Here is a 22,803-nt window from a genome sequence, read left to right on the forward strand (position 1 = left end):
TAAAAGTGAATGCATGAGTGTATATAGACATTTATTTAGCGCGGACTCACGGCCTCAGTACAGTACTTATAGGTCTTTCTTCATAAATATATATATATATTTTTTAAGCTTAATACAATCAACCACAACCCAGACAAACATCGTTGAACACAAGGGTGTGTGTGTTAGTGTGTGTTTGTCTGTTTGGGTCTTATAGAACCTTGAGCTAAATTCAAGCACAGAAAATCTCTCACATAAGTATTTCATTTTCCCTGGATTATCACGGAGGTTTTTTATTTAACGTAGTACTTACCACCAAAAAAAAACAATTAAGGGATGCCTATTTGGCCACTGTGAGAAACTGGAAAGAAAGCAGTTTAAGACCATTTTTGTTATTAATGTTATTATATGTGTCCAGAGTCAAGAAACCAGTTGACATGTCATTGCACACACTGCTTATGATCCAATCCCCATATTAACTTGCTTATAACCACAAGCATAATATGTGCATACATGTCTCTGCACCAAATGTGTGACACACTCAACACTGATGGATTTAACCAACACCTTTGTCGATTTATGCACTATGCACCATAGGTGTAGTAAATACTAACCTTACCTTAAAATCACATTAGGGCCTCAACAAGAGTGAGAAAATCATGGACACCCATGAAACCTTCCCATGGGGTGATCTTAAGGGAAGGGGAGGCACTGACTATTCACTACCTCATACATAGTTCATACTAAGGGCCTCACATATAAGGCCCTAGTGGCACACTGTTCCAATGGAGCATCATTTTTGTTTGACAATCCGGTGGCACAGTGTTCCGGCCCATATTTACAGGGCCATGCAAAGACACCTTGCACGACTTTTCATGGTCTTGTAAATATGGCCCCCTTTCATGCATAACTCTGTATGTACAGGATGTTCCATGGGTGTTGCTGTAGGTGTTCCCACCCAACACCCATGGAACCTCATGGAATATGACGCATTCCCAGATTTACAAGGCTGAGAATGTGTCAGATTCCAATGGCACATCAGGGGTGCTGATAAAGTTGTGCAACAGGGAGAAATAACATTATTTCTCCCTATTTTGCATTCTGCAGCACACATAAAAAAAGGAAGACTCCATTAATGATTGTTTATGTGCAGGAAGGTGACCCTTTCTGCACATAAACCATCATCCCTGCAACGCAGGCACCCTTCCACCTCGGCGCAAGGGTTCCTGCATTGACGCAAGGCAGCAGTTTGTGCCTCAGTGCAGAGGAAATTACAGGGATGTGTCCTATTTCTGTAAATACAACACATCCCTGAACTTTCAAAATGATGCAGTGTGGTGCAGCAAGCTGGCTAGCAGCCCCACGCTGTGTCATTTCCTTATAAATGAGGCCCTATCAGCACTTTCCAACAGCTTCTTTCCACTTGCTCCCTCTGTGTGATAGGATGCAGGCTTAGGGTGTCAGGCATTTCCTCATTTGCATGGGGCCAGGCCTGCATGTAGATGAAGGACCGCCCCTTTTGCATTGCTACTGTGCACATTTTGTGCTGATGCAATCTATATTTCAGAAGGTGCAGCACAAGAGGACGCGACTCCTTCTGTAACACCAAAGCACCCCTGGACAGCCAAAAAGTGGATACCAAATGTGTTGCACTGCTTGTGCCTAAAAGGCGCCATGGGCCATGTGGTCTCTAGTGTTATAGTTGGATATATGGCCCAAAAAATCCATGGATAAAATCCTCCATATTACAGTTGCCTTCATGTTCAACATTTGTAAAATTCTGTCATTTGAGACACGTCCCTGTGAGTTTCAGAATTTTTTGTAATCGTTAAATATTAGAACAGCAACCCTTGTTTTGTCAATGTTGATTTTCTGTTCCGTAGCCTTGTGTTTTTTTCAACTTCCCTTATCTATTATTGGATTAGATTATTCACTTCCCTTTCTAGGTCGTCAAATCAGGTCAAGGTTTGTTATTCTTGTGGAGCCTGGATCTCTTTTAATGGGTTCGAGTAGGCTCGTACTTGGGTGACTGGAAGAGTAAATATAGGCCCACATAGGTGTATGTGCAGACTAACCCCACCGAGGATCATTTTACTAAACAACAGGTTACCTTGCTTCTGTGGCGCTGCATTGAGCCTGATTTGGCTTGAAAATTCGTGGCCTTCCTTGTTAGTAAATTGGCGAGGGCAAATACACAAAGACCAATTTGTGGTGAGGAATTGAGAAAATTGCCTTGTACTGTGTGTAGATTATTGCCGTTTAGAGGCATTTTCTTGCCCTTGTTTTGTGAAGTGTCGAGTTCTGATGTGGTAGCAGAAACGAGCGTTCGAATGTCGCGAGAGATGTGGAATGTTGGAGTGGGGTTGTAGGAGGACGGTTGAAACTAAGCTAACCGTTATCAGGCGTTCTGTGGTCGACAACCTTGTGTGTAGTCAATATGGATTACGTCACCACAGATGGTTCCACATGCCTCATTTACCCCACCCCACAACATATTGAATAATATGAAAATGTCAGTGGCAGAGCTATTTCAATAATTAGTATTCGACGTGAACGTTCATTAACCTCTTCGCATGTCATTCTTAATTATATGACTTTCTTAATTTGGGCCAAACAAGAGTGCTCCGAAATCGGAATAACAACAGGAGCCAACTCATGAAGAAATGTGCCCGACCAGTGCGCCAGATTTGTTGTGTTTAAGGTGTCTAAAATTCAAACATATACCTCAGAATTGCTTCAAGTTAATGCCGGAAAAGCTGACAGTATGAGTTGGAAACAATTTACCCGAGTTTGCATCTCTCTGTAGTTCATGTGATAACTAATTTCAAGTTATCAGTATGAACAAAAGGAGCCTTAAGCACCAAAATAAAGACACTCAGCACTGTGCTTGCCCATTGTATCGCTTTAGGGTCAGGCCCCTGGTGCTCTTTTTATTGCACTGTTTTTGTCGGGTAAAATCTGTCAACGGTTTTGCTAAGAAAAGAGCATATTGGGAGTTTTGAAGCGTGGAACAAGAAGGGTGTCTGTATATTCCATACTTCAACTCGTGGAACTCAGAATTATGAGGTAATATCTCACCTGGTAAGTACTACCCCCCCATAGTATTGAGGTTTACTGTCTGCAGCAGTGCCACTCTAAATAAGGCGGCACTCATGTTGAGAATTTGTACAGTGTAAGCCTAAGGAGGAACTATAGCGAGCATAAAAAATGAACATAAATAATTGGTTTCTTAATTTTTAATAAGAATTAATCATTTTATCAGAAACATACTCAATATAATGTAATGCACTTGGCTTCACCACTCTGCAACCTTGAGGTCCACCTTCACATACCAATACATAAAGTCCAACCAAGTCAATTGTTGAGTAACAATTTGAGTTCAGATGTAATATTGGCTGGGCTTTTGGACACATAGTTGGGAAATTGAGAGGTTAGTATTCAGCTCCTCTATTAGCGTTCTCAGCAAATAAAAGTGATAAGATAATGCAGGGAATCGGAGTGCAATAAATAGCAGGAGCCTTTTGTAGGTCTTGAGCATTCTAATAAGCAGTGCTTCAGAAGCAGACAGTAACACCAACATTAATTCCAGATTGAGATGTATCGTAAATCAGGCCAAAATATGAACTTTCTCAATCATATTATGAAGATGATTTCTAAAATGTTCTCCCATTTTCTAAGACTGAAGCTTGTGAGGTAGATTTGAAGCCACCTTATAAGTTTTATAGGTCTGTGGCTGTAGGAGGCTGAACTGGCTTGTAGTGAGTACCAAGGGGTACTTGCACCTTGCACCAGGCCCAGTTATCCCTTATTAGTGTATAGGGTGTCTAGCAGCTTAGGCTGATAGATAATGGTAGCTTAGCAGAGCAGCTTAGGCTGAACTAGGAGACGAGTGAAGCTCCTACAGTACCACTTAGTGTCATATGCACAATATCATAAGAAAACACAATACACAGATATACTAAAAATAAAGGTACTTTATTTTTATGACAATATGCCAAAGTATCTCAGAGTGTACCCTCAGTGAGAGGATAGGAAATATACACAAGATATATATACACAATACCAGAAATATGCAGTATAGTCTTAGAAAACAGTGCAAACAATGTATAGTTACAATAGGATGCAATGGGGACACATAGGGATAGGGGCAACACAAACCATATACTCCAAAAGTGGAATGCGAACCACGAATGGACCCCAAACCTATGTGACCTTGTAGAGGGTCGCTGGGACTATTAGAAAATAGTGAGGGTTAGAAAAATAGCCCACCCCAAGACCCTGAAAAGTGAGTGCAAAGTGCACTAAAGTTCCCCAAAGGACAAAGAAGTTGTGTTAGGGGAATAAGGCAGGAAAGACACAAACCAACAATGCAACAGCGATGGATTTCCAGTCGAGGGTACCTGTGGAACAAGGGGACCAAGTCCAAAAGTCACAAGCAAGTCGGAGATGGGCAGATGCCCAGGAAATGCCAGCTGCGGGTGCAAAGAAGCTTCTACTGGACAGAAGAAGCGAAGGTTTCTGCAGGAACAAAAAGGGCTAGAGACTTCCCCTTTGGAGGACGGATCCCTCTCGCCTTGGAGAGTCGTGCAGAAGTGTTTTCCCGCTGAAAGACCGCCAACAAGCCTTGCTAACTGCAAATCGTGTGGTTAGCGTTTTTGGACACTGCTGTGGCCCAAGAGGGACCAGGAGGTCGCAAATTGGACCAAGAGGTAGAGGGGACATGGAGCCCTCTTAGCAGCAGGTAGCACCCGGAGAAGTGCCAGAAACAGGCACTACGAGGATGTGTGAAACGGTGCTCACCTGAAGTCGCACAAAGGAGTCCCACGTCGCCGGAGACCAACTTAGAAAGTCGTGCAATGCAGGTTAGAGTGCCGTGGACCCAGGCTTGGCTGTGCACAAAGGATTTCCGCCGGAAGTGCACAGGGGCCGGAGTAGCTGCAAAAGTCGCGGTTCCCAGCAATGCAGTCTGGCGTGGGGAGGCAAGGACTTACCTCCACCAAACTTGGACTGAAGAGTCACTGGACTGTGGGAGTCACTTGGACAGCATTGCTGGATTCGAGGGACCTCGCTCGTCATGCTGAGAGGAGACCCAAGTGACCGGTAATGCAGCTTTTTGGTGCCTGCGGTTGCAGGGGGGAAGATTCAGTCGACCCACGGGAGATTTCTTCGGAGCTTCTAGTGCAGAGAGGAGGCAGACTACCCCCACAGCATGCACCACCAGGAAAACAGTCGAGAAGGCGGCAGGATCAGCGTTACAGAGTTGCAGTAGTCGTCTTAGCTACTATGTTGCAGTTTTGCAGGGTTCCAGCGCGGTCAGCAGTCGATTCCTTGGCAGAAGGTGAAGAGAGAGATGCAGAGGAACTCGGATGAGCTCTTGCATTCGTTATCTCAGGAATCCCAAGAGACAGAGACCCTAAATAGCCAGAAAAGAGGGTTTGGCTACCTAGGAGAGAGGATAGGCTAGCAACACCTGAAGGAGCCTATCACAAGGAGTCTCTGACATCACTTGGTGGCACTGGCCACTCAGAGCAGTCCAGTGTGCCAGCAGCACCTCTGTTTCCAAGATGGCAGAGGTCTGGAGCACACTGGAGGAGCTCTGGGCACCTCCCAGGGGAGGTACAGGTCAGGGGAGTGGTCACTCCCCTTTCCATTGTCCAGTTTCGCGCCAGAGCAGGGCTAAGGGGTCCCTGAACCGGTGTAGACTGGCTTATGCAGAAATGGGCACCAAATGTGCCCATGAAAGCATTTCCAGAGGCTGGGGGAGGCTACTCCTCCCCTGCCTTCACACCATTTTCCAAAGGGAGAGGGTGTAACACCCTCTCTCAGAGGAAGTCCTTTGTACTGCCATCCTGGGCCAGGCCTGGCTGGACCCCAGGAGGGCAGATGCCTGTCTGAGGGGTTGGCAGCAGCAGCAGCTGCAGTGAAACCCCGGGAAAGGCAGTTTGGCAGTACCAGGGTCTGTGCTACAGACCACTGGGATCATGGGATTGTGCCAACTATGCCAGGATGGTATAGAGGGGGCAATTCCATGATCATAGACATATTACATGGCCATATTCGGAGTTACCATTGTGAAGCTACATATAGGTAGTGACCTATATGTAGTGCACGCGTGTAATGGTGCCCCCGCACTCACAAAGTCCGGGGAATTGGCCCTGAACAATGTGGGGGCACCTTGGCTAGTGCCAGGGTGTCCTCACACTAAGTAACTTAGCACCCAACCGTTACCAGGTAAAGGTTAGACATATAGGTGACATAAGTTACTTAAGTGCAGTGTAAAATGGCTGTGAAATAACGTGTGCGTTATTTCACTCAGGCTGCAGTGGCAGGCCTGTGTAAGAATTGTCAGAGCTCCCTATGGGTGGCAAAAGAAATGCTGCAGCCCATAGGGATCTCCTGGAACCCCAATACCCTGGGTACCTCAGTACCATATACTAGGGAATTATAAGGGTGTTCCAGTAAGCCAATATAAATTGGTAAAATTGGTCACTAGCCTGTTAGTGACAATTTGTACAGAGAGAGCATAACCACTGAGGTTCTGGTTAGCAGAGCCTCAGTGAGACAGTTAGGCACCACACAGGGAACACATACATATAGGCCACAAACTTATGAGCACTGGGTCCTGACTAGCAGGGTCCCAGTGACACATAACAAACATACTGAAAACATAGGGTTTTCACTATGAGCACTGGGCCCTGGCTAGCAGGATCCCAGTGAGACAGTGAAAACACCCTGACATACACTCACAAACAGGCCAAAAGTGGGGGTAACAAGGCTAGAAAGAGGCTACTTTCTCACAGTGGCATAGTGAGTACACTTTTCTAGACTGACATTTGTTTGACCTGTCAGATTTAGGCTTGTCTTTCCCCAAATGTTTTGCCACACCTACTCCACATTTGCTGATCTTATTTTTGTTGGCCTTAGGACTATGTACACTTTACCCTTGCTACCCAGTGCTAAACTGCTTGTGCTCAGTCCCCAAAACATGGTATCATTAACTTATACACAAGTGGCACTTTTAATTTATTTGTAAGTTCCTAGTAAAGTGGTACTAAATCTGCCCAGGGCCTGTAAATTAAATGTGACTAGTGTGTATGCAGCACTGATTGTTCCACCCACTTACGCTGTCCTTGAGACATGCCAGGGCCTGCCATTACACAGCCAGTATTTTCAGTTTAAACTTCAATTTTGACTTGGCTAAATAAACCTTTTGCTAGCCTTAACGGTTCCTTTTTAATGCCAATAAGCCTAACTTGAGGCAGACTGTTAGAAATGGGGTCTCTAGTTGGCAGATGTATTCACCTTTGTCTAAATAGGGACCACCATCCTAGTCAGGGTAAGTCACACACAATTCAAATTATCCTGTGCTCACCCTCTGGTAGCTTGCCACTGAGCAGTCAGGCTTAACTTAGAAGGCAATTTGTAAAGTATTGGTGCAATAAACCATACAGTAACAAAGCGAAAACACCACAAAAATAGACCATGTAGGTTTAGAAAAATATAAGATATTTATCTGGTTAAATTAAAGTCAAAACGATAAAGGTTTAATAAGCTCAAGTTGAAATATCACTTTTGCAAGATTAAAAAGAGTCTTAGATCTTAAAAATCAACAGTTGTCTCTTGTGTGCACAAAGTACCTGGTTTGCTTCAAAATTACACGCACGGAGACCGCAGATGAGGAGATGCATGGAAAAATAAGGTGTACGTCGGATTTCCCTACTTAGCCCAGACGATGCGTCATTTCTCTCCACGCTTCAAAGGGCTTTGCATCGATTTTTGGCACGCAGTCTTGGGTCCTCACTGTGATGTGCCTGTCTTTTGATGCCCAGGGACGATGTGTGGAAATTCTGGGCATGCGGGATGATGTCACAGGTGTTGCATCGATTCGGTAGGCATTTGTGTCAAATTTTCTATTGCACGGCAGGCACTCAGGAAGTCGAGCTGCATCGTTCCGGCTCGGCTGTGCATCAATCCGGTAGGGCGGTGCATTGAATTTCCAGTTGCAACACAGGCGCTGCGTCAATCTTCACTCGGGAAGGCGGGCTGCGTCGTTCTGGTTCAGCTGTGCATCGATTTTCTCATCGCAAAGCAGGCTGTGCATAGTTTCCTGCAAGCTGTGCATCGTTTCCTGCAAGCTGTGCATTGATTTTCGGTTCACAAGGAATTTCCTGGAAGAGATGAATTCTTTTTGGCCCTGAGACTTTGGAAAACAGGAGGCAAGCTCAATCCAAGCTCTTCTCAGCAAAGTCAGAGGCCAACAGGGCAGGAGGGAAACAGCCAGGCAGCAGTCCTTTAAAGCAAAGCACTCCAGGTGAGTCCTTCGGGCAGCCAGGCAGTTCCTCTTCACAGATTGCAGGTCATGGTCTACAAGTGTCTGATTTGGTGGGGTCAGAGACCCAGTTTATATACCCCAAAATGCCTTTGAAGTGGGGGAGACTTCAAAGAGTGGTTTTGAAGTGCACAAGGTCCCCTTTCAGTGCATGTCTATCTGCCAGAATCCCAGTAGGGGGTTTGACAGTCCATTGTGTGGGGGCTGGCCACTAGCCTTTGAAATGTAAGTGTCAGGCCCTCCATGCTTCCCATTCAGTGTGCAGAGGAATGCAGATGTGTCTGAGTGTCCTGTGTTTGTTGTTGTCTGGGTAGAATACACAAGGTAGCTGTCAACCAGCCCAGCCCAGACAAGGATTGTAGACAGGCTGTAAGGCACAGTTGGATTTTGAGTGGAGAGAAATGCTCACTTTCTAAAAGTGGCATTTCTAAAATAGTAATATAGAATCCAACCTCACCAATAAGCAGGATATTCTATCACCATTCTGGCCATACTAAACATGACCTGTTTACCCCTTTCTGATCAGACTCTAGCACTCAAACAGTATATGAGGGTAGCCCTAATGCTAGCCTGTGAAAGGAGCAGGCCTCACAGTAGTGGAAAACGAATTTAGGAGTTTTTCCACTACCAGGACATATAAAACACATAGGTATATATCCTGCCTTTTACCTACATACCACCCTGCCCTATGGGTTACCAATGGCCTACCTTAGGGGTTACATATGTAGAAAAAGGGGAGTTTAAGTCTTGGCAAGTACTTTTAAATGCCAAGTCGAAGTGACAGTGAATCTGCACCCACATGCCTTGCAATGGCAGGCCGGAGAAGCAATTAGGGGGCTACTTATGTGGGGAGGCACAATCAGTGCTGCAGGCCCACTAGTAGATTTGATTTACAGGCCATGGGCACATGTAGTGCACTTTACTAGGGACTTACAAGTACATTAAATATGCCTACTGGGTATGAGTCAATGCTACCATGTTTGAAGGGAGAGACCATATGCAATTTAGCACTGGTTAGCAGTGGTAAAGAGCGCAGAGTCCTAAAGCCAGCAAAAATGAGGTCAGAAAAAGAAGAGAAGGAAGGCAAAAAGGTTGGGAGTGACCCTGCAGAGAGGCCAGTTCCAACACAGGCCCTGGACAGCCCCAAGGGCAGAGTGCAGTGTATTTAAAAAGTAAGACATGCACTTTTGAGTTTCACATGTCCTGGTAGTGAAAAACTCTTAAATTTGTTTTTCAGTACTGCAAAGCCTATCTCTCCAATAGGATAACACCGATGTTGCCTTATTACATTATATAAGTGTAATTTTCAAATGGGAAACGCTGACCATTTAATGTTTGGTGTCTTTGGAATTTGGGCGAAAAGCCCTATTTAGTGATGAAGCTTGGTTTTTTATTACAATTTTAAAAAATGCCCCATTTTCAAAAGTTGTCATTTTCCTGCCGTTAGCACTTTTATGCCTATAGACTGGCCTGGTTCTTGTGACTGGGTGTAACTGTCAGACTTTGTGAATTCCCCCCAAACAGTCACACAGTAGAAGGATTAGATGTGCCTGAGTGCGGGCGGAGCTGAGCACATCCCAACTTACACCTGAATAGCTTGTGCCCTGCCTTCACACAAAGGGCTTAACAACCCTGTATTGTCACTTCAGCCAACTTGGATCCAGGACAGGGAAGACAGAAAATATCATGCACTTCAAAGCCAATGTCCAGAATTTCCTTCTACCTTCCAGAAGCAGGGTGCCAGTGTATAAAAGAAGGACCTATGACAACATCACTTCAGTACACTTCTGGACCTGTGGATACTCTGCTAGGAAGAAGAACCGCTGTGCTGCTACAAGGACTGCCACTCTGCTAGACTGATGCTCTAAAAGAACTGCTGCCCTGCTGTGCTGACCTGCTGCCAGATGCCCTCTTGCTTGGGGAAGGAAGAGCTGGACCTTCAACACATTTTGCACCCAGGACTCCAAATGGACTCAAAGAGCTAGTTTGCTGGCCTCCTGATTTTGGCCTCAAGGACATCAAAGGTTTCCATACAGCTCATGGGCCTTTCTTAAGTGAGTTCCTGACACCCAAGTGGTGTCCCTTAGGCAGTGAATCCTTGGTGTGTCTCAGTGGTCTCTTAAATCAAGATTTTGGGCTCTTCATGACCGTGAATGGGCCAATTAACACTGGAACAACGCTGCTCAGACTGAAAATCAGTGTGAGTCGCCCCCAGCCTGTGTATTTGCACAGCAAGTATTGATTGCTGTAAAGGACCACTTGCACAGCTCCGTTGCACATTCCACTGCCCGAATTACAGGCAGTGGAATGCACGACAGGTGCTGCCGCACCTGCCACAAGGCCATATTTCCGCCAGCTCGATTATGAGCCGGCTGCAATGTTAAGGCCCTGTTCACGGCACGGCCAGTGGGTGGAAACGCTGTTTCCACCCACCGGCCCTGCAGTGAACTCCAAATAGGGCCAGCGGTGTTTGGCCGCACAGGCGGTCACTTGGCAGTTTGAGAGGCCACCCGCCAAACTCATAATGAGGGCCTGTGTCTTTTAGTAGCCCACCTTCCTTCTTGTTCTGAGAAAACGACTTCCTGTTTGGTGAGTCCTTCATTATTTCAGTGTCATACACCTTTTCATGTCCAAGGGAATAACTCAATCCCCTTCAGCAGCTGTGGCACAGAGGGGCCCAACCCTCAAGGGGACCCCAACACTACAAAAGATATTGGAGACTTTAAAGCTTCTTATCATATATCTGTGGTGTCGGAGGGGGATGCATCATCTTGCATCACAGCACTGCTCATACCTCTTCTGCACCACTTCTGTTTTCTCTTTTCCGCCCATGTTCCACCCCATGCCCATCCTTTCAACGCTGAGTCAGCCTTATCTTAAGCAGTTACAACAACTCTGGATAATTCATAATCAGTGTTCGGCAGTTTTCTGTCTTCTATCTGTCTGACAAGAGGAACCAGCAGTATGATATTGTGACAGTGGTTTGGAAGGCTTTACAGCTTAGGCTTGCAGTGAGATAGACCACAGGTAGGCCACTTGTAAGAGATTGCTTCATGCTCATGCTGACTCAGTAGCATAACACAAAATGATGGGGCCCTCAGCAGAATATGAAGAATGTGATTCTACCAAATCACAGATATTCATTAGCTTGGACTGAAAGGGGGCCCTCTGAAGGGTGATGGGCTTCTGAAGAATCAGGCAGCAGGGGCCTGCATGACTCCACTGACTGACATTTGGAAAATGCTTTGCAGTAACTGGTTTTTGAAATATGCAACATTAGTTCCATCTAGTGTCAGTTTGTTTCTTCTGGTAAAAGGTATAATTTTGTGGAGCGATATACATATTTAAAAAAAAAAAACATTTCACCAGTCGTTTTCATGAAATCTGTATCGAAGGCATACCTCAGGTAATGTTACAGATGGGAGAGTGTTTAGAGTGCAAAAAGTATTGACATTGGCACACTTCAGTTTTACAGTTCCTATGAAACGTTTTATTTTTGCATCAGTCTCCAGAGGTTACATTTTTTCTGAAACATTGTAATCAGGAATGGAAAAAAGTGTTAAATAAGCAAAACCCAGGCACTGGAATTATGTGCCAAAATATCAGGTCCTGGCATTCAGAAAAATACACTGTCAAACCAGTGCTCTTGGATGTTGTATTTGAGAGGTGGAGTAAATAATGCATACTTCAATTCTCCTCTTCGTAAATGAGGAATTACATTTGGATTCAATATTTTCCACAGCACATTCGGCATTTTACAGATATTTACTGCACATGTTCCTCCGAAGGCATTGCCAAGTTTGGTCTGACAAAACGTCAAAGGCAAATTTCAGGGTATGTGGTACCTAAGGTATTTAGGCATGAGAGGAACCAGCACTATAGTAATATCAATTATTCAATCAGTATCAATCAGTATTAATATTCACCGCCACATAGCAGCCATGACCAACAGTGCGCAACACCATCTTAGGCAGATTTGGGGCATCAGACATCTGATTCTCGAATGAGACCTCAAAAAAGTGGTGTAGTCTCTCGTTCTCTCTAGACTAGACTATGAAATTGTCCTTCTCTCAGGCATTCCTGAAGTTCCCCTAAACCCACTGAGAGCAACACTACATGCTGCAGCACGCTTCGTCTTAGGTCTCAAGAAATTTGACCACATTTCCCCTGCCCTGCTAACCCTGCAATAGCTCCCCATAGAAGCGTGTGCCCAATCCAAAATCACTTGCATCACCCAGAGAGCAACACTCCTCCTTACCCCCCAATGTCAACGAGAAACTGAAAATCTCCAGAACAAATAGTGGTTCCAGAAATGCCTAATCCCTACCCCTGGGCCCCCCCACCATCAGGCAAGAATGATGAATGAATCAGTCCTTCTCTGGCAGCGCCACTAAAATCTGGAACTCTCTGCCTCCCTCACTCCTTCTAACAACCTGCCCAGCAACCTTCAAAAAGGACCTCAAACTCCTCTAATGTGACAGCCATCTTGGTTATTTCACCCTTGGCCGGACCTATTTACTTCCTCCCAGGCACCCTGATCTGCCTTCGTTTAACTGTTCATGTCGTTTGTCCCTTTTTTGTAACTGTCTCTTGTGGTAACACCGTATACAAACACTGATGTAAGTGTCCAAGTTAAACTATTAATGTAACCCACTCTAACCCTGTGTTCTGTGTGTTGTAAAGAGCTCTGATGTCTTTGGGCCATGTCCAAACTATATAAAATTGCAAAACTGAATAAATTAAACATTTTGTGACAACCCCCTCCCCCTTGTAAAATTCTGTGAATCAAATGATGAGCCCTATAAGATATAGATGATAGCCGTACATGCATTAGCATTCACTCATATGGACCCTTTTCTAAGGCCATTTCAGTCCATGTAAAGCCCAGGAGCTGCTTAACAAAACCTGCATGCACGGAATGGTACAAGAAGAACGTGCATTGGTTCCCTGGGCCCCTGCCTATACTCTCTTAAGCAGCCACTACTGTTCACAGGGAGAAAACTGACCCACGAGGACAGCTGCTAATTTGTGCATGGGTTACTACCCTAAGACATGTGTTGATAACTTGTCAGTGGTTTGTGAGCTCAATTAAAGTTGCAAAGAGTTCACAAATACAAAGTGTGACTCACAACATGAAAAGTGTGTCCCTATCATACTCCCTACTCTTTACATTTGGAAAGAGTCATTGAGGCACTTTTCAAGCTGGAAAGACTTATCCAACTTGCATCCTTCCTTTGAAATATTGAAATTTGTGTATTTGAGGTTGCAACGCCTATGGTTTTTTGATTTGCAGGCTTTGCACCATGTCCAAAGTACCTTATTGGTATAATGCTTTTTTCCCGATACTAGAGTCATGATTTCGAGTTGATAATCTCCTGTGTGATGATATCTGTCCTCTTCTGCTTTTCCTGTGCTCTACCATCTTTTAGTGATTTCTTAAATAAACACCTGCCGGAGGAATTAGAAAACATTATGTATGTAGTTTTATCGCAATGCTGAGCACTGAGATATATATTTGTGTGTGTATGTATGTATATACATATATATATAAATATCATTTCAGAGTTATAGTTCACTTCTGTTAATAAACAGGCAATATATTTTTTTATACGTACAATGACCGAATGTAGTGATAACAAGATCCTGTTTAATATAATCCTCAGATCTGACCAATGAACATGGGACACCATGTTTATTTAATAAATGCCATTGATCTTACAAAAATGTCACCTACTAGTAAAACGCGATTTCTCGTGAGAAAAGATCAAGATGTTTGATTTGAAAAGGTTTGCTTGAAGGAGAAAATTGACCCATGGAAAAACCGAACAGATATTTGACTTAACACCTTTCACACAGATGTTTCCAGATCCAAACCAATAATGATCCTTCATCGACAAGCATTTGCAAATTAACTAGCTGATAAATAATTGGAAAGATGATTAATCGAATATTCCAGAAGCAGATATGGTGCCAAGTTTTCCAGCTCCATGTTAATTGAATTTAAAACAGATTTCACCTATTTTCTGCGACCTAACCAAACTCACAGTAGAACCAATCATTTCATAGGCCATGAGAGCAAATGAGGATTAATGGTGAGCAGCACCCTGGATAGACTGATAATGCATTTTGTTAATGCTTGCTCTTCTTTGCTTTAGGTGCTACCAAAGATATGGGGAAGATGCTTGGAGGAGATGAAGAGAAAGATCCCGATGCCCAGAAGAAGATGGAGGAGCAGCAAGAAGCCCTTCGACAGCAAGAGGAGGAAAGGAAAGCAAAATATGCCAAGATGGAGGCCGAGCGAGAATCCATGCGGCAAGGTATCCGGGATAAGGTACGTGTAAAGATAAGATGCAGCCCATCTTTCTAACTCAGTTGGTTTATTGAAAAATAAGGCACATCTTTTCACCTCATCGGATATAGGGATGTATGATGGAAACACTCATGCATTTACCGTGCATGCCTTCACAACGCAGTTACTACAACACATGATTATTACCACGCATATATTTACAACAAAGGTTTTTACCATGCATATGCCTTTACCACTCATGCCTTTTGCACAAAAATGTCATGGTAAAGGCATGGTTGGTAAAGGCATATGCGTGGTCAAAACAAAAAGTGTGGTAAGTGTATCCCATATATATATATATATATATATATATATATATATATATATATATATATATATATATATATATATATATATATATATATATTATTTTTTCCTAATGGCCCCAATCAAAGCGCGCTCCATTAAGTCAGTGCTCGTGTCAGGGACGGGCCACCCCTGTAATTACTTTCTCCACCAAATGACACAAGGTCAAACATGGCACACACAGGAAACCTTGGCCCATATTTATACTTTTTATAGTGCCGCATTTGCATCATTTTTTGACGCAAAAGTGGTGCAAACGTACAAAATACAATTGTATTTTGTACGTTTGCGCCGCTTTTGCGTCAAAAAATGATGCAAATGCGGCACTAAAAAAGTATAAATACGGGCCCTTGTGTTTGAAGAAATTATTCTTCCAAAAGAGAAAAGAAACCCAAACTTCACAAACGCGTTTCAACCACCAAAGGTCTTGATCACGGTGAATGAGTGATCCATTTACCACTCAATGTATACTTTTTCCTATTGTCTGCCATGATGCGGCATTCTGGGAAATGTAGTTATACACACCTTTTTGTCATTCTATACATTTACTCCTATAACAAATCCAATAAAAAACTTCTATCCCACATACCACAGTGATAAAACAAAGCATACATTTTACAGATATTAAAACCTGAAAAAAATATTAGCATTAAACTATTGACCTTGTCTTTTTTTTGCATACAAAAAATCCAACCTTTTTTTTTTGGGATTATAGATATTTTCTCTAAAGTTTTTCCATGTCTCAGAAATTGGAAACAAGGAGGAAAAAAAGAGGAAAAAGGGGAGGAAGGAAATAGAGGAAAGAAGAAGGAAGAAAGAAGAGAGTAGAAAGAAGAGAGAAAGGAAGAGGGGGAGAGAGGAGAAAGGGGGGACAATCATCCCATCACCAGCAAGTTTTTTCGCTGCAAAGTAAAAGAGCGAAAGAAAAGGAATATTTCCATATATACCCCTATTGTATATATATATATTACCTAGTGGCAGTCGCTGTTAGGTAGTTATAGTTAGGAGATTTTTCCGTAGATGGAACATTTTTTGTTTAGCCAATAACTTTGCCACCATTCAATCTTCAAAACATTTTCAAAACCTATACTTTGGTCAATTTGTCTTGAAAGTTTTGGCGTGATCTGTAAAGCAGGGGCTGAGAAAATGGGGGTCCCAATACACTTTCTCCCAATTCTATATCAATGAGGTTTTTGAAATTTTTGAACACGACTACAGCACGAACCAATGAACGGAATTACTCCAAATTTCGTAGAAAGCTAGCGTGGTCTAGAAACCAAGCTTTCTGTGATTTGGTGTAAATCCGTTCAGAAGTTTCTGAGATATTAGAGTTTAAAAGAATATAGATATATAGGGCTATGGATCCTCCCCAGATTCAGATTCGCAAATCTGGATTCAGATCCGGAGGAAAAGCAAAGCCCGGATTGACTTGCCGCAACCTGACAGAAAAGTTGCGGCTACCAGTTTGTTTGTCACATCGGCTGTGGGGGGGGATTGTGGGGTGGGAAAAGAAGAGTGCAAAAACACATAAGAGGTCAGGATACCTGTATGCTGACCACACTGGACACATACAGGGGCCTGTTTTTGCCCGATCCGATTTGCATCTTGCATTTGAGTGCATGTAGGAGGGTTGACAACTGGGCCTGGCCATAGGCCAGTGCCAGTGGCCAACCCCGATCACGCATGGCCAAAGGCCCGTGTGGTGCTGGTTATATTTATGTGAGTGCATGCTAGAAAAAACATAGAAATGAACTGAAATAAACAAAGTTAACAGGGACGTTATAGTTAGGTTTTTAATTTTCTCAAACAAAACCATAGAAAATTCAACAGTTATAGTTAATGTTAACTCAAGTAACAATAACGTGCGCCCTAAGTTAACTATAACATGAGCCTTCACCATTCACAGCTAGTTATTCCACATATTACATCATTGTTGACACCTTCTATGGCATCATTGATGTAATTACTGCAACATTTGCAATAAAATTATTGATGAGAAAACTTTGCATGACCGGGGCATGATTTATAGTTACCTTAGGGCACGAGTTATAGTTACTTGAGATGACCATAACTATAACCTCTGCATTTCTTTGATTTTGTGCCTGGAAATTCAGGACCTAACTATAATATATAACTATACGTAACTATATATATAACTATATATATATATAACGATAACTATATAGATATACATTATATATATATGTATGTATATATATATATATGTATATATATATATATATATAAAACAACCCTAAAACCTAAAAATTCCCTTACCTCCCTAAAACCGAAAAACCGATACCCACACTAAAAACTAAAAATGTCCTTACCGCTCAAACACCCATACCCACCCTAAAACCTAAATCCCCTTACCACCCAAAAACCCATACCCATCCTAAAACCTAAAAGCCCCTTACCACCCTAAAACCCATATCCACCCTAAAACCTAACTAAAGGACTAGTAGGCCTTCTGGAATATTTTTCAAAACACAAACTTCTCCCAGGTCCAAAACATATTTACTTCGCAGTTGGTACAGGCGGCATTGCCCACCGGACAATGAATGAATAATTGTACTCCAAAGAATCTGTGCTTACTAGATCAATGTTGCTTTACTGCAGTCTAAGAAGTCAAACAAAATGCCCATGATTTTTTGAACACTTGATTAGAGCCACTTCACATGATATTAATGATCCTCGATCAGTCTTAAACTGAAATATTAGGTATAAAATAATGGCCATTGTACAGCATAATGAACTGTAACCGCTCCTCGAGGTTAGTTTTATAAATACACACACGCAGCTCAAGACTCAAATGTGTGTAGTTCATATAGTCATGTTTCTGCTTTGTATTTACAGCTTGTATCATGTTATAAAAATAAAACTACAAGTCCCAGAATGCAAAGAAGAAACAAAAACTAAATGAGCGAATCACTCATTGCAATACAGAGCTGGACAACTCTACGCATACTACTCCACGGGCTGGTTGCAAGCTTGTATCACGTTATAAAAATAAAACTACAAGTCCCAGAATGAATATGTGTTCTGCAAAGAATGTGTACTAAGCAGATCAGACTGTATATAATATAAAAATGTCAAAATAATTAATTTTCTTTTTGGAGACAGAATGTACTTTTGTCTAGTGGAAGTTTGGACTCATTATAAGATAGCACAGATGGTTTATTTTCTTTCTGGGAAGAGAATGTCCTTTTGTCTAGTGGAAGTTTGGAATCATGATAAGGTAGCTCAGAGGGTTAATGTGCCAGCTGCAAAGAACGTGTGCTAGGCAAATCACAAAGTACATATAATGTAAAATTTCAAAATAACTCTTGCAATTTATGTTCTTTCTGGAGAGAACATACTTTTGTCCAGTTGATGCTTGGTGTCATCATAGGTAGCGCAGAGGGTTATGTGCCTGCTACAAAGAATCTGTACCAGGCAAGTGCGTGTAATGTAAAAATGTGAAAATAACTCTGGCGACCTAAGTTATTTCTGGCGAGAGAACGTTCTTTTGGCTAGTGGAAGCTTGGAGTCATCATAAGGTAGCATACAGGGTTAATATGCCTGTTGCAAAAAATATGTACTAAGCAGATCAGAGTGCATGTAATGTTAAAACGATACTGCCAATCGGGTTTGCGCTCTGAGCGCTGTGAGTGCCGTTGCAGCCACGGAGTGCAGACAAAAGTTTCTATAGAAAAAGCTGTTTTATGCTTGCCTATATCTTTGACACCGCTTGACAAATCTTCACAAGAAATTCCTAAAATATTTGACAGTCGATTGAGTTGCTGTCTGGAAATATTTGGGGTAATCCGTGAGGTGGGGACCAAGATAAGAGGGGGGTGAAATTTAGAGCTTTTCCAATGTTAATTCTATAGGAGCACCAAAACCACTGAACAGAATTACACCAAATCGAGCAGAAAAGTAGCTCTTGGTCCGGAAAGAGCCCTTTTTGTTATTTGGTGTAAATCTGTTCAGTTGTTTTTGAGAAATTTGAGTAAATCTGATATTATATATATAGGGACGCGAAGGATTCGCGAACCCTCCTGATCTCGTGCTGAGATCTGATTGGCTGACAACACTTCACCAGCCATGTTGGGACTCAGATTGAGCCGAGTCCCAGACAACAATGTAAAAAAAGAGAAAAGAGGCCACGGTACGGACACCCTGACCCCTTAGCACTGGTGCTCGGATCCCAAAGGGACCTCCCGGACCAAAAAGCCTTTTTAAAAAATGTTCACCACAATTTTTAAAAAAATGAGGAGTGTGCTACTATGCTTGATTTTCTTTCAAGCCCCCGGGTGGGTCAAGTCCTGGGGCAATGTTGATTTTTATCAGGAGGGCTACCCAGCCCGCACCTGTAGCCCTGGGGACCGCCACCTCCCCGGGACAATGATCTATATTAATGCAGGGAGTTGAATAGCCCCCCACAGCCCCGGGACCACCACCTCTATGGAGTTTCAGTAGTAATACTGTGAGGGGACACCCGGCCCCCCCACAGCCCCACGGACCACTACCTCCCCAGGGAATTAAAGAACATTAATGCGGGGGCCTGCGAGGCTCCCCACAGACCTGGGGACCACCACCTCCTGGAGCTTTTCAGTAATAATCCTGCAGGGGCACCCCCCCCCCGCAGCCCCAGGGACCACCACCTCCCCCAAGCTATATTTAAATTAAGTTGGGAAGGCCCAACCCATATACATATATATATATAGCAATCTGTTGTCCACTAAATAGCTCCTGCACTCGCGGCAGGCATGACCTTAAAACGTGGGTGGGCACGAACCAAATCAATTGTTTCAGGAAAAAATCTGTTTGTTTATTTGAACGCAATCACAAAAGCAAAATTGTTTTGGCGAGTGCCTTTCTCAGTGTCAGTCGGCTTATTGCCAGATACATACATTTATACATTTGATTGGTCAATCCTGTAATTCACCTTCAAAATCAAAGACAGACAATTCATTGCATTGACAGCTTATGGAGGTCACAATCAGCGGGCTTTGTGTATGCGACACCATTATAACTGTGTTGATAAGCTTTTTATATAATAGTCACAAGTGTCATAATTGTGCTCACGGCCACCCAAGTAACGCAAAATTCATCATTCAGAATTATAAAAATCCTAAATAAAGTCGTATCATAAATGAACAGTTTGTAAGTAAAATAAATGACAATTAGTGAAAAAGTAAATGAAAAATAAAGCCCTGGATGGACACACAATCAACTCTTTCCTCCTAATTTCATGCAACAATTGCGACATTAAGAGGTCAATACAACCAAATCATGTCCTGATTGCAGCAATGATAAGGTTATAGAGACAGGATAAGCCTAGGGTTCATGAAATATCATTAACAAAGTGAACCTAGATTCTAATCTTAGGAGTTTCATCAGCATATTTGATGTTCTCGCCTCAAAGTGCATCTAATTCTGGTCCACCACCCTATTTCACATCAAAATAATTCACTTTTCTACCCCAATTGCAGTGATAATTCATCCTCACTGTTCATTCCATAAGGTGTTCATGCCTAGAGATCAATAATATATCTCAGTTCCAGATTTTTTATAGCCTTAACACTTTTTCCCCACCTCGCACATCTACTTGTACATGGTTGATGCAAAGAAAGGACAGTTATTTCCCTGTCACTATTGTGTAGTATCTCAAAATGTCTTGCTACTGGATATTGGGGATCCTTATTTTGTAAAGCTCTCATATGTTCCAGGATTCGCTTCTTCACTGGATGTATGGTACTACCAATGTACTTTTGTCTGACCGCCATGGAAAGGCTTGTGGTAAGCCAGTGCTGGGGGCCACCCACAGGGGGAACTCTGCACTGCCCATGCCCATGGCATGGAATGTGCAGGCCCCCCGCCCAACACCATCAGAATGCTCACAGTCTGCTTTGCAGACAGCACCCATTCTGAGGATGCCGGGGGCCCCCTTATGTGATGGCATTGGCCTCAGCTCCATGTGGAGACAAGAGCAATACCATCACACAGTTTCCACTGGGATGAACTGCAGATATCTTGGTTTCCGCCAGTCAGCCCAGTGGAAACCTTCTAATGGGGCTGCTGGGTAGATTGCCAGCTCTGCGGCGGGCTCCTTACTGTGAGTTTGGCTGTCGGCTTGTCCAACCACCAGACTTGTAATGAGGCCTTTAATACTTACCTGTACTTACCTTTAAAACCTTTACCACGCATATGCCTTTACCATTCATGCCTTTACAACAATTTTCGTTGTAAAAGCATGCATGGTAAAGGTATATTCATGGTAAAGGCATGCGTGGTAAAGGCATATGCGTGGCAATTGCTCTGTGGTGACAGTCATGCGTGGTAATGACTGCGTTGTAATGGATGTTTCCCTTGATGTAGTAGCCAATTATATAATTGTCTTGGTACATTCATTAAACGTATGCTCAACAGCACTGACTTCTGTTTCTTTGCGCTTCGGGGCGCACCATCCTCACTTTTTTCTAACATGAAATTTGTCTCTCTTATGCATGCTTCATTTAAATATGTTGTTTGGGAGCCTCCAGTGAATGTCATATCCAGTTAGTTAACACGGAAAGTACTACACCAATATATTTATGCAATGCCAGAGGCAGACTTCTCAGTGACTCGCTTCTGTTTTCCGTCGGGATCTGAACTGATACACAACCCACTTGTGTCATTAAGAAAATACTGATGTACTCTGGGTCATGCCTTTGAAAATAATTCATGCGAGCTGGTAATAGGAGCAGGCTTTTGGAGTACACACTGGAAAAGACCTGCCGTTTTGCAATGAAAAGTGGAGCAGGGAATTTGCATTGTAAAGTACACGAGACTGATAAACATTCCTTCTGAAAGTACAACCTGTCAGTCTGACTCTTTAAGCCTGGAATATATTTTGCACATGATCAGCAAAACCAGTCTTTTTTTAGCCTTACGAGAGCACTGTTTTATATTGACCTATTTTGAAACACACAGAGAGTGAACTTCCCCATTCCTGATTCAAATCCAGGCCAACCTTATGTAATCCTAAAAATACAGGAAACGGTTTTTTTTAGGCATTATAAGATCGATATAACCCCTTGAAATAAAATGTTAGATAAAGGTAAAAATAATAATCAATTTTTGTTAATGTGTATGATATAGATATTTTTTTAAATAGAGCCTCACAAGCTGGACCATTAGAGTGTGGTCCTCAAGCGGGAAGCAAAAAAAAAGGCATTAAGAAATATATCAATGAAAATAGGGCCTATCTACCTGTTTCTAAAACTTATAGGTGTTCGCTACCCACCCGATGCCTTGACAAATTCGTATGTGGGGGAGCTACAGTCCACAACAACATGTGCTTTGCTGAAGGCAGGTGGCATAATGACCCCATATTGCGGAAAGGAGTTAATATGTAATGTGAACAGTGGCAAAGTGAATCCTATGAGAGAGTGAATCTCTCTTCTATAACCGTAATGAGTGCCGCTTTCCCTTTGTGTCCATTATCCTGGATTAGATTCAGACTGAAGGCAGTCCCTGCCCTGATCTCTACTCTGCCATTAAACTGCCACTGTTATGGGCAACCCTTCTACACATTATGTGGCTGTTGGGCCACTGTGAAGCAGTATAATTGCTGTGCTACCATCATACTGTTGCTCTATTTCACTATTTGGCCAAATAAGGCAAGATAGTCGATGTCTGTAATTGCAGCTGTAGTAACAAACGTGTGTGTGTGCGTGGCCCCAGGGATGAATAATTCTTGTCACTCACTTTTGTGCCACTCTTCCTTCCTGGCAATGATGGGGGATAGCAGAGAGTCAGTGGTCCTCCACATATACATCATCCTATGCACTGCCTACCCTCAAGCCTATCACAC

At 42.9% G+C, this 22,803-nt stretch overlaps 1 protein-coding gene across 1 annotated transcript in view; it reads left to right on the forward strand.

The window, feature by feature from the left end:
* The window catches only part of LOC138299520 (complexin-1), a 516,319-nt gene that overhangs the window by 317,109 nt on the left and 176,407 nt on the right, over nt 1–22,803 (forward strand). The window contains exon 3 of the mRNA XM_069237809.1: nt 14,464–14,639. Coding sequence (XP_069093910.1) covers nt 14,464–14,639 — 176 coding nt within the window. The remainder of the gene's footprint in view (nt 1–14,463; nt 14,640–22,803) is intronic.

The sequence above is a fragment of the Pleurodeles waltl genome, chromosome 1_2, assembly GCF_031143425.1.
Source record: "Pleurodeles waltl isolate 20211129_DDA chromosome 1_2, aPleWal1.hap1.20221129, whole genome shotgun sequence".
Lineage (NCBI taxonomy): Eukaryota > Metazoa > Chordata > Amphibia > Caudata > Salamandridae > Pleurodeles > Pleurodeles waltl.